Here is a 12,789-nt window from a genome sequence, read left to right on the forward strand (position 1 = left end):
GACATCTTCAAGTGGCCAAGGTTGAGAAACGAAGAAGCCATTCTAAAAAGTTGACAGTTGATTTTGTTTTTCAAGAGGCCCATTTTTCTTACCTTGAAATCCTTATATATTTCATCCTTCCCCCTGATATACACCCTCATTTCACTGCAATATTAGGAGGCCTCTGCTATCTTCAGGAGTCCACATGTTGTGCTGGGAATTCAGCTTTGATCGGTGGTATGTTCCCCATAGCGGTCCACTTAATCAAGAATAATCCCTGAAGCATCTCCATTTAAGATTAAATTCTATGTGCAAACTGTAGGGCAGTGGCAGATTAAGGCTCACTGGTGTCCTAAGCACTGACAAATCTTGATGCCCCCCCCCTCCTTTGTACATACTGTACAAATCTTCATTGTTCTTTTTCTTTCTTTCTCAACTCTGTAGTGCCCCATTTGGGCCTGGTGCAGTGGTGGGTTTCAAAAATTTTGGGAACCTACTCTGTGGGTGTGGCCTCCTTTGTGGGAGTGGCTTGCCAGCGATGTGACCTGGTGGGAGTGGCTTGCCAGCCATGTGTTTTCTTTCTTCCTCTCTCTCTCTCTCTCTCCTTCCTTTTGTCTCTCTGTCCCTTTTTTCTTTTTTCTTTTCATCTCTCTCTCACTCTTTTTCTTTCTTTTTTCTTTTTTTATTTATTTCTTCCTTTCTTTCTCTTTCTCTCTCTCTTTCTCTCTCTTTGTCTGTCTGTCTGTCTGTCTCTCTCTCTGTGTGTGGCAGTGGTGGTTTTCAAAAATTTTTGGAAGCTCTTCTGTAGGTGTGGCCTGCTTTCCGGGTCCACTGGTGGAACCTCTTCTAACCGGTTTGGTAGATTTGACGAACCGGTTCTACCGAATAGGTGCGAACTGGTAGGAACCCACCTCTGGCCTGGTGCGCTAAGCACATGCTTAATCTGCTTAATGGTTAATATACCACTGCTGCAGGGGCTCCCTCTGTTCTACTGGGAAACTCTGAGCATCCGAAACCAAGCCAAGTCCAAAACATACAAATAAAACAACAGAGATTAAGCAGAGATTAGCACCAAGATTAATTCTGGACCCAATAATCAACACTCACATAAGCATGTGTTTTACTGAGAGGAAAAGCCAGTAATGTATAAAAAGAGAGCAACATCCTCATTCCCTTCTAGCATTGATGATGTTACCTAATATTACCTAATAAGGTAATAAAACATCTGCAAGAAAATGATCAAATCTCAAGAGAGCAGCAGGAAAAAAAGAAAGCTCAGATATAAATATATTTTAGGAAGTGAAGCTGAGAATCAATCGCTTGCATCAAAGAAAGTGTCTTCTGTTATTGGTGGAATATGGATTTTTTTTAAAAAATGAACATGATTTAGCCTCTTGGGTTTAGGCTACTAAAATGAAGACAACTAGTGGGCCATATAAGGTGCTTGGAAACAAACAAAAAATATTGTTTATCCTGGAAAAAAACCACATCAGGTGACTTGTGGGTCACATTTTATGGAGTACCAGGTGTATTTTTCATGGCAAATCATAAATAGAGCAAATATGAAGAATGACCTCGGCAACAGATGCCAAAGCTGCCATGGGATCATGTAAATGTGAAGTCAATTTTTAAATCTTGTTTTTAATTTGGGAGCATCTAAATCTAACTGCCTATTGCTGTATTGCTATTTACGTTGTTGCAACTCACCCCTGGCCGAAATATCAAGTTGTTATTTTCCTCTCCTCAGTTTTTACTCCTGATTTGCTTCATGATGTCTTAACTTGAAATAAATTTGAGACTAGTGCTTTTATTTAGTATAATTGTAAAAGTGAAAGACATATACATGAATTTCCCTCCTTGATGTAAGTTACTATTTATATCGGTTAAAAATATCCACGCATTAAAAACTAAAATCCAGGCAGAGGCTATAAGGCATACAGTATGTCTCCTTAAAACAGTTGCCTTTTAGCGGAAATTGAAGTTGGAATGGATGCATATGTTACGTTTCAACAGCAGAGGGCAGTCTTTCCCCAATGTAGCGCCAAATACTTTAGTCCAATGGTTTTATTCTTTAATATTACATTAGAATATGCAGGCGTTATTATTCTTTTTTTCTTTTGAAGTCATGATTTTTGGGGGTGGGTGCTGTTTCGTGTAGAATAAATAGATGGATTAATTTTTTTTTTGAAATGCTTTTTTACCCCTTTCCTCTGTGACATTTACTTAAATATGCATGCTGTTTGAGGAAGGAGCAGGTGGTGTAGCCATATTTGTTGAAGGAGACTTTCATATATTTGTCTCATTAGTGGGAAGTTGATTGCAGGATGACGTCCTTGAGGAAAACAAAAAAATGCAGCCAGAGCCCTTTAAAGTCATGCATTTAAAAGGAATCTAATCCTCTGTGCAGCTGTTCATATAATTTTTGAATTAGTTTCTGAAATGTAAACTTAAGCAGATAGTTTGTAAGGAGGGGTGGTGGTGTCCTCACAGCGCCTTCAAGTGCCAGAGTCTTTCTCCGAAAGGCATTTTGAAATGTGGAAGTGTGGAAGCAAGTGATCAAAATGGGATGAATTTTGGAGTCAGGAAACCCACTGGTTTTCTTCCACAATCATGGAATGCACAACACTTAATAGGGAATAAAACAGTTTACAATCCATACTATTTTTTCATAAAATCACTTGCTATGTTGTTAGAATACAGCTTCTGACCCCATCCTATTGATCCAGATGTCCCTCCCCCCAATAGAATAGAATACAATAGAATAGAATTCTTTATAGCAATAGCAATAGCAGTTAGACTTATATACCGCTTCATAGGGCTTTCAGCCCTCTCTAAGCGGTTTACAGAGTCAGAATATCGCCCCCACAGTCTGGGTCCTCATTTCACCCACCTCGGAAGGATGGAAGGCTGAGTCAACCTTGAGCCGGTGAGATTAGAACCGCTGAACTGCAGATAACAGTCAGCTGAAGTGGCCTGCAGTACTGCACCCTAACCACTGCGCCACCTCGGCCCCTTATTGGCCAAGTGTGATTGGACACACAAGGAATTGGTCTTTAATGCCTATGCTCTCAGTGTACATAAAAAGACTAGATACATTCTTCAAGAATCATAAAATACAGCACTTAATGATAGTCATAGGGGACAAATAAATATCAATATAAATCATAAGGATACAAGCAACAAAGTTACAGTCCTACAGTCATAAATGGGAGGAGATGGGTTATAGGAATGACGAGAAGACTAATAGTAAGAGTAATGCAGACATCAACCTGTGAAGTGGACTAGCAGTCCCCAACTTTTTTGGCCCTCAAGGGACTGGTTTTGTGGGAGACAATTTTTCCATGGACCAGGGGAGGGGAGGAGGAGCGCGCAACCTAGATTCCTTGCATGCACAGTTTACAGTAGTCTTTGCACTTCTATGAGAATTTAATGCCTGAGTTGGAGATGCTAGTGCTGGGGAGCAGCTACAACTGCAGATGAAGCTCTGCTTGCCCGTGCTGTGTGACCTGGTTCCAGAGGTTGAGGACCCTTGATGTAGACATTGAATACCTTTTCTTAGTCCAATGATGTAAGGATGCGATAGATGGTTCTTTGGATCAGGTTCCGGCAAAGGTGTCCTCCAAATAACTGGGACCGCCACATCCTGTGTGCTTCACTCTCCTTAGCCAGCAGCAAAGAGTTCTGGGAGTAGTTGCTTTACTACTGGACTTTGGGATGGTAGGATTGTTTAGTTCCCCACTCCCAAGAGTGGATAGGATTCTGACAAGGAGAGGGGATGGGATCAGACCTTGGATCCTGGGTTATGGCTCCAGATGCCTCAATGGGCGAGTGCTTCTGAGTTTGGAAGCCTATGAAACGGGTGGGTTTCTCGCCCCGTTCCAACCGGTTCGGTTGGAACGGGGCCGGCGACGTCCTCGTGCACGTGCGCGGTGCACGCATGCGTACTAGCGTCTGCGCGACGCTCCAGCTGCTCCTGGAGGATCATGCAGGCGCTGTATGCGTCCTGCGCATGCGTGGAAGCGCAGAACTCGTCAAAACCGGGTAAGGACCGCGGGCGGGCGCGCCCTTCGCCGTTCCCGGAAGTTACTTACTTCCGGGTTCGCCGACCAACCGGTTCGCAGGGACCGCCGCGAACCGGTTGAAACCCACCCCTGCTATGAAAGCTCTAGAACAGGGGTGTCAAACTCAAAGCTTGGGGCCCAGATCTGGCCTGTGGAGTGCTTAGATCTGGCTCACAGGGCTGCCTTGGAAATAGCGAAGGACTGGCCCATGGTGCTTCTGACAGAGAAAGCAGCCTACCCGAGGTCCAGTTTTAGCTGCAATGGTCTCTTGTAACCCTCTGCCTGTGGCTCTCCTGAGCTCTGTTTTCACTGGCGGAGGGTTGCAGGAGGCCATTGCAGTCAAAAATGGAGCTCGGGAGCCCGTTTTAGCTGGCAGAGTGCCTGGGCCACCACAAGGTGCCCCCGACATGAGTGATGTCGAGCTGGCCACGCCCAGTGGTGGGTTTCAAATTTTTTTAGAACCTCTTCTGTAGGTGTGGCCTGCTTTGTGGGAGTGGCTTGCTGGCCATGTGACCGGGTGAGAGTTGCTTGCCAACCATGTGACCGAGTGGGAGTGGCTTGACAGTCGTGTGACTGGGTGGGCATGGCCAACTTGTAAAATGTGGTGAAACTCACTTAACAACGCTCTTGCTTAGCAACCAAAATGTTGGCTCAGAAACTCTGGCATTTGAAGCACACAAGTCTTAAAGCTGTCAAGTTACAAGACCCTTGCACCCCTAACCCTTTAGAAAGAAACCCCAGGGGTGTTCAAACTTGACAGCTTTAAGACTTGTGGACTGCAACTCCCAGAATTCCTCCTCTCGCTCTTCATCTTGATGATGTGCGGACGGGCGGTGGGAGGGAACTGAAACCGGTTCTAAACGGCACTGTAGATTTGTGGAACCTCTTTTATAGAAGAGGCTAGAACTGGCAGGAACCCCCCCTGCCCCCCCCAGCAACTCCCCCCCCCTCCCAGGTCATACAACCCTGATGCAGCCCTCAATGAAATCTTGTCTGACACCCCTGCTTTAGAAGAAGGAAAGCTGAGGCTGGGCAGAACCCCAGGGGGAAAGATTGAAAATTCAAACAATCCCAAATCCATCCCAGGCCCCTACCTCGCCGCCAAGCACTTTATGCCTATGATTGATTTTGCTAATTAGTTGCCTTGTTACACGGTGCTTGTTATAGGTTTTTTTTTTACTTGTGTAAATTGCTGGGACTGTTATCTGGAATGCAGTTTGTATTGAGCACTTCACATCTGTCTCTGTGAACCCCAGAGACAGAGAGGACTTTGTCTGAAATTTGCATTTGATGAATGGATTGTTAGTCAGTTGGGTCTTCCAAAATTGAACAATTTATAAATTAGCAGTTCCTCACCAGCAGAAGGATCCTAGGATTAAGTTTAAATAGAGGGGATTTGCACAAGCAAAATGCTTACAAAGCAACAATACTGCCAAGCATGTTAAAAAAAATAATTCTTTTGGTCAACACTGGTTCCCTTTTCTTTTAATGGTTGATTTAAATTGATCGTTTTCGTAAATTACTTAACTCACATCGGTGTAAAATTGGCTACTACCCTAAAAGCAACAAAGTGTGAGGTTTCTGTGTACCTTTGCTATGATATAATGGTAATATATACAGGTAGTTCTCCACTTATGACTGCAAAACATTTTCTGTTGTTAAGTGACGCATTTGTTAAGTGGGTTTTAGCCCGTTTTATGACTTTTGATAAGTCGATAAGTTTTTGCTCGTCAAAAGGTTACAAAAGATGATCACATGATCTTGGGAAACAGCAACGGTCATAAGTATGAACCCGGTTGCCAAGCTTCTGATTTTTGATCCCATGATCATGGGGATGCAACAAAGGTCATAAATGTGAAAAATGGTCATAAGCCACTTTTTTCAGTGTCGTCGTAATTTTGAATGGTCACTAAATGAACTGTTGTAGGTCAGGGACTACCTGTAATGCTCCCTGCCTGCGTCCATTATATAGTCCATTAGACTGGGGCATTACACGTGCCAATGGCCCAGCTTCCTAGCCAGTGGTGGGTTTCAAAAATTGTTCGAACCAACTCTGTGGGTGTGGCCTCCTTTGTGGGAGTGGCTTGCCGCCCATGTGACCGGATGGGAGTGGCTTGCCACCCATGTGACCGGATATGAAGATGCCGACGACACTTGTCAGAACCACCTTAAATTACCTCACACACAGCACTGGCATGCATAAGAATAGGATGTAAACTTGTTTTTTAAAAGGCATCTTTGGTTTGCGTTAAAACAACTTCAACACACGCAATGTTCTGATTGCACCACAAACGCAGTAGCCATCCTTACCTTTCACAGAGGCACTGAGTTTTATAAATATGAGCATGATAGTGTAGAATAATCATATCCAAGGACCAGTGGTGGGTTTCAAAAAATTTTGGAACCTCTTCTGTAGGTGTGGCCTGCTTTCCGGGTCCACTGGTGGAACCTCTTCTAACCGGTTCGGTAGATTTGACGAACCGGTTCTACCGAACAGGTGTGAACTGGTGGGAACCCACCTCTGTTCCTGGCTTTATTGTTAACAGCAAGATGTCTTGTATATAAGGTAAAGGTTTCCCTTGCACATATCTGTTAGTTGTTCCTGACTCTAGGGGGCGGTGCTCATCTCTGTTTCAAAGCCAAAGAGCTATGCTGTCCAAAGACATCTCTGTGGTCATGTGGCCGGCACTAAACGCCAAAGGCGCACGGAACGCTCTTACCTTCCCACCAAAGGTGGTTCCTATTTTTCTACTTGCATTTTTTACATGCTTTCAAACTGCTAGGTTGGCAGAAGCTGGGACAAATAACGGGAGCTCACTCCGTTACACGGTGCTAGACAGTGCTAACTGCCGAACTGCTGACCTTTTGACAAGCTCAGCGTTTAAGCCACTGAGCCACCGCATGTCATCAGTAACAGTACAGAAAAAGCGTCTTAGTGGAATTTACTGTCTCATAATTGCGGTCTGCACTATATTCAGATTGAGAAATAAACATGTGTGTTTTGTTCTCTCTCCTTTGTTGATCCTCTTACAGCCCAAGCCGCCCAACAAAGGAAAGTTGGAAACTATTACAACAAAACTTTTTCCACAAGTGGATAAGGTATGTACTTGAGAGACCGCCTGCTGCCAATTACCTCCCAAAGACCCATTAGATCACACAGATTAGGCCTCCTCCGGGTTCCGTCTACTAGCCAATGTCATCTGGCCACTACCCGGGGGAGGGCCTTCTCTGTGGCGGCTCCGGCCCTTTGGAACGAGTTCCCCGCAGAGATTCGGACCCTCACCTCTCTCCAGGCCTTCCGAAAAGCTGTGTCGGCAGGCCTGGGGTTGATGAGCTCCCTTCTCCTCTCGAATCGTGTGGCTGTTGGTTGTTTTAAATTCCCTGTACTTTTTGTTGTAGTTCTTGTGTTTCCCTTCCCCTCCTTCGGGTTTGTGCACCGCCCTGAGTCCCGCCGGGAATAGGGCGGCATATAAATAAAATGAACCTTCAACCTTGAACCATGTATACATACTGTATTTCTTTTAAAGCTAATCACTTTAAAAGAAAATCATGAGCATTACTGCTCTACTATGATGCATTGCTAACCTACTCCCCACATTTCTATTCTTGACTATCCTCCAAAAACTATTAAATCAAGGTAATAAGGTTCTTCCCATATTCTACCCTAACAACAATCCTGTAATGCAGGCTAGGATGGTTGTTGATCACCCAGCAGTATGCTTACTAGCATCTCCCTGGTGAAAGATGCCCTTACCCAATGAAAAACAATAATAATGACTTTGATATCTACCCCTCAAGCAAACATTTGTAGTTGAGTTAAAACTCGAAGTAGTTCCACTGTTTTCTTCCTTTGCTAAGTGAGAAAGTGGATTTCAATCCACCTATAGAAAAGAAACTTCAAGCTCTGAATTGTACTTGAATGTGTACTAATTCTACTGTACCATTTGTTATATCTAAAATGTGTTGTGCAGCCATTTTAACGAATGCAAAACTCTTATTTACACATAGACACATTTTCCCACGTGCATTGGCCCTGTGGATTTGAAGTTACAGTCTTCATTCGGACGTATTGAACTTCTCGGTTATTAAAATGTAAACTAAGGTGTAAGTTTGGACCTTGGGACTGCTCATTGTGCAATTAGCAGTTGCCTGTGATTGTAACTGGGTCTGAACCTAATCAGTGTAAAAAATTTTTGTGAAGAGAGCTACCTACTTTATAAAACTGGTCTCATAAGATCTCTTACATCTAGATTCAACGCATCAAGTATTAAAAGAAATATTCCCCCACTTCTTGTTTTACTTACTAACATGCATTTCCTTTGCAATATTTTGAAAAAAAGATTTTACCAAGCACCACTGCCAGTTGAGAAATCCTGGCTATCTTTTCAGATCAGCTGTAAACCATTGTGGCATCAGAACCTGCCTTCGTTCCATCTGCGGCAAGATCAGGACGCACACGTTCCAGAGCAGTTCATGGTAAAGAATGAACTGACACCGGGTAAGAATAACCCAAGATCTGTAGAGATACTCAGCCAGGTCTTGGTTGTCCCAAAGGTGCTTTATTTCAGGAGGCAACTGGGCTTCCTTGTTTTTTCTTTAAAGACGTCTTGCTTCTCATTCAAGAAGCTGGAGCTGAAGTCCTCCTAAAGGCCAGAAGGTTTGGGGCTAACCAAATACACATGGGTGGGTCAGATGTCTTTGTATCTCTCTGTGTGTATATGTGATTCTAAAGGGCAGATGCTGCTGCTAAGAGAACAGGCATTCTGTCTGGATCTCATCAGACATCACTCTTAATGAAGGACTTATCCTGTGAGTGGGATGGGTAGCTGTCCTTGAGGACAGGCAGTTTGTCAGATAACAGTTTAGGGGCTGTAACCATTTCTGCACAGTTGGAAGTTGTCAGCAGAACTGGACTCTGTCTCCTCCAAGGCTCTATTTTCACCGATTTCCACCTTTGTCCTCCTCCTTTCCTGGTTCATTGTTATTCTGACTGCTCCCCACGCCTCCATCTTCTGACTACAAAAAGATGAAGTCCCTCTTCCTTTGCAATCTGATGGGTCCTTTATCTCTGCTGCCAGCAACATTGTTCCTTCCTCTGATGGAGGAATGAATCTGGTTTGTCTTTAGAGGAGAGGACTTAGGATATCACTGTTCTGACCTAGGCTTCCCAAAAGCACGAAGCTGATTCCTCGTCTCGATAAAACCCCTTTTATTTAGTTTAAAGTGAATTCCTCTCCAGCAAAATCCCGGCCAACAGTCTTTCAAGAGATTTCACAACTATGGACCTTTATCAGGCTTAAAGAGCTGCCAGGCCGATATCTTCCAAACGCCACTCTGTAGCAGACATTACCGGCCCATGTTTCTCCCCAACCTCCTCACTGTCTGAATCTGCTGCCAGATCTGTTGGCCGCTTGGCAGGCCACAACAATCACACAAATGGAGGTCCCTGGTAGGCACCTAAGGTTTTCCGAGCTCTTGTTGTTTGTGTGTTTAAGGAAATGGTACGTCTACACCTTGATCTTGTTGATGCAGTTGACAAAACAGACAATCCAGAAAGACAAAACTTCCATTCAAAAGACGATGGGATGGGTTGCACAATTTGATAGGTATAATGCACGTTTGAGCCTCTGACAACCAACCTCCATAACACCCCTCATTTTTCCTCCATAAGGAGAATATTTGTCTCAGAGACCCAAGAAGCGCAAAGTAGAAGAGATTCCTGAGAGCGATCATGGGGCTGGACCATCAAGTTCAAAAACAAGACCTGGCGTTAAAAAAGATCGGGAAAATTTCAGAAGCGCTCTAGTTAACATTATCATGTAAGTTCCTTCGCAATATAGGCTTACGAAGCTGCTTCCCTTCCTCATTGGGATACATGCTTTCTTTTAAAGCTTCAGTAACAGTTTCTTGTTTTCAAGATCAGTTTGCAGACGGATGGCTGAAGGTGGAATGATAACACATTGTTGTGTTGGTTTGTAGGCAACCAGATTACCTTCCAGAATCCATTTTGATAGAAGAAGAAGCAAAACCTGGCACGTCAGAGGCTGCAGCTGCAATAGAAAAAGATATTTTGGTAAATCAGGTCATGATTTCTTGATTGAAAGGGAAGAGAAGGTTGGGACGAACATCATGATTAAATAAAGAGGTAGAATGGAAAGTCAGGTTCACTGCTCTTGGTTCACCGACAAATGCACGCTCGACAAAAGTGCGGTGACAAAACCGCTGGGAAAAAACCGCGAGTTTGAAATCGTGCCGATGAATGAGCGCAGAAGTGTGCCAACAACAGCGCGCTGACAGAAGCGCGCTCTAACCCTAACCCTAACCCTAAACCTAACCCTTACACTTACCCTAACCCTTACCTTAACCGTAATAGCGCTTCTGTTGGCGCTCTTTTGTCGACGCGCCTTTGTGGGCGCGCTGTTGACATCACAGTTTTATCGCCGCGGTTTTGTCGGCCGTGCTGTTGTCAGGTGTGCATTTGTTGGGTCACGACTGTTCTCGTGTACCTGATAACTCTTTGCATAACTGACATTCGCAAACGTTTTCATTCTTTGGGTTCCAAATCTGCAAAATTGTAGCCAGATGTCATGTAGATTTCCAATGGAACTCACTTTTACATGCCACTGCTGTGCTTTTCTAATTTTGCAGAAATATTACTATTATATTCGCCATGGAATAGATACAGAGCATGTAGCCCCAATGGACGACTCGTGGCTGGAAAATGTCTTAGCTCTAGTACCCAAACATTTGAAAGTACTCAGTGAAAGTATCTACACACTCTCAGATGAAATGAGGGAGGACTATCTTCTTAGTGTAAAGAAGGCAATAGGTATGGACATCATAACTTATTTGTGATAAACTGAATCAGAAATGCAGACATGGTATTATTATTTTTTTAACCCAGTTACTTTCATACAATATTCTGGAGACCCTTATATTTCCTTAGCAGCATAAATTAAAATGTGATGGACCAACATTCCAGGAAAGCTTTTCACTCCTGCTTCCCACCAGCTTCAAACTATTATTGACCATAATAGCAAAGCATTGGAGGATTAGGATACTCATTTCCTGGGAAATGCCAATTTCCAGAATTTATGCCCAGAATCTTTTCTTGCATAAGTTTTCTTTAGCATCTTACAGAATTCCTCTTCCATGTAATGGCATTGGAAATGGATTCCTTCTTCAGGATTGGAAGTTTGGAAAAAAATATCACAATTTTAGTCTATAGAACAATAACTCTGAGTAGAGTTATGCATGCCTTCTAAATGGGGGTTATTATTGTTGGTAAAAATGTCTTGGAAGTAAACCTATAGTCAGTTAAAATGCGTAAACAAACAGTTTTAATTTGGAAAAAACTTTCTGAGTTTAAACTTTATTTCTTTGTTGGCAATCCTTATCACTTATTAGGGCACCCTGAGACTTATTCCTAAGTAAACATTAATAGATTGCAGTGTAGGTATTTTTTGTAATGGATTTTATTTTATTTTGCTACTTCAGCTCTTTTCATAGATAGTTCTGCAAAACATTCTGAAATTGACTGTCTTTGTGTCGCATGTTTTCAGTTTTTCTTCCATAACACCTTTGAAGTCTTTAAAAATAATTGGTTCAATTCCTTTGGCTGTTTTTATGCTCTGCTGAGTTCATTTGTGTTCTGGTCTGTTTCTTTTAAAATCTTCTTTTAGTTGACTTTGTTTTAAGAGATCCCAGGGAAAAGGAGGAAGCCAAGAAGCAAGTTCTTCCACCTCATCGTCAAGAGTAAGAAAATGCTATTTCAACATCTTAGTCTGCAAAGCATTGTTATCACAGGCAAAATACTCGAAGCAGTTGTGTAAGAATGCATTCTTCCGCATAACTAGAAGAGCCCCCAGTAAACGTTGTATTCAGGGGTGGTATTTACTTCCCTTCCCTACTGGTTCGCAAATGTGAGCGCACACGCCCATCCGCGCATGCACTCAGCCTTCCACGCATGCGCTTTGACTAAAAAAAAGTGCCTAAATGGGATGGCATGGAGCCGCGGCAGATAGGCACGTGCATGGGCCCACCCATGATTTCCACTCCTGGTTCGGACGAACCAGAGCGAACTGGTAGAATTCCACCTCTGGTTGTATTCCTTTCTTCCATGTCATCATACATAGGACGGGTTTTTAAAATCCCTCCTTCTTTGAGGGAGATGGTTGGTTCAGAAATGTGAAAAATAAATAAATACATACATACATACATACATACACACACACACACACACAGACAGACACACACACACACATACAAACACGTACATGTACACCTACACCTACACATATACATATTGTTCTGACCCCCCTCGTCCTACACCAAAGCACGCCGAGACAAAGATACTTCAAGGACTTTATTAACAGACAGACAGGGCCTTGGCAGCAATCCAGTACAGTCCAGGCATTGGCAGCAATCCAGCACAGGCAAGACGTGGCAGCAATCCAGCACAGACTAACCTTGGCAGCAATCTAGCCTGCCAAGCTAGCCCCAGAAGTTCTCCCACTTTAGTGCATACGTTGACTCCTGCAAAAGGGCGTGTGCACAATCAATCCTTTTATAGTCTTGAGAGGAGCCTAATGACCACCAGCTGAGTGCACTTATCTCCTGTAACTGCGCAACTGTTCCTTCCGCCTATCAGCTCTTCAGTGCCGGGCATCCAGGAACAACTCCCTTGGCTCCTCCCCACTGCTCCAATGCATGCCTTCAGGATTACCTTTCCTTGTCTCCTCCCCACTGG

General features: G+C 43.6%; 1 protein-coding gene across 1 annotated transcript in view; it reads left to right on the forward strand.

Moving 5' to 3' along the window:
- The window catches only part of DNAH7 (dynein axonemal heavy chain 7), a 174,848-nt gene that overhangs the window by 1,114 nt on the left and 160,945 nt on the right, over positions 1-12,789 (forward strand). The window contains 6 exon segments of the mRNA XM_032210028.1: positions 7,074-7,139; positions 8,430-8,538; positions 9,712-9,859; positions 10,020-10,113; positions 10,689-10,869; positions 11,723-11,795. Of these exon segments, the coding sequence (XP_032065919.1) occupies positions 7,074-7,139; positions 8,430-8,538; positions 9,712-9,859; positions 10,020-10,113; positions 10,689-10,869; positions 11,723-11,795 (671 nt within the window).

This window comes from Thamnophis elegans, chromosome 1 (genome assembly GCF_009769535.1).
Source record: "Thamnophis elegans isolate rThaEle1 chromosome 1, rThaEle1.pri, whole genome shotgun sequence".
NCBI classification, from domain to species: Eukaryota; Metazoa; Chordata; class Lepidosauria; order Squamata; family Colubridae; genus Thamnophis; species Thamnophis elegans.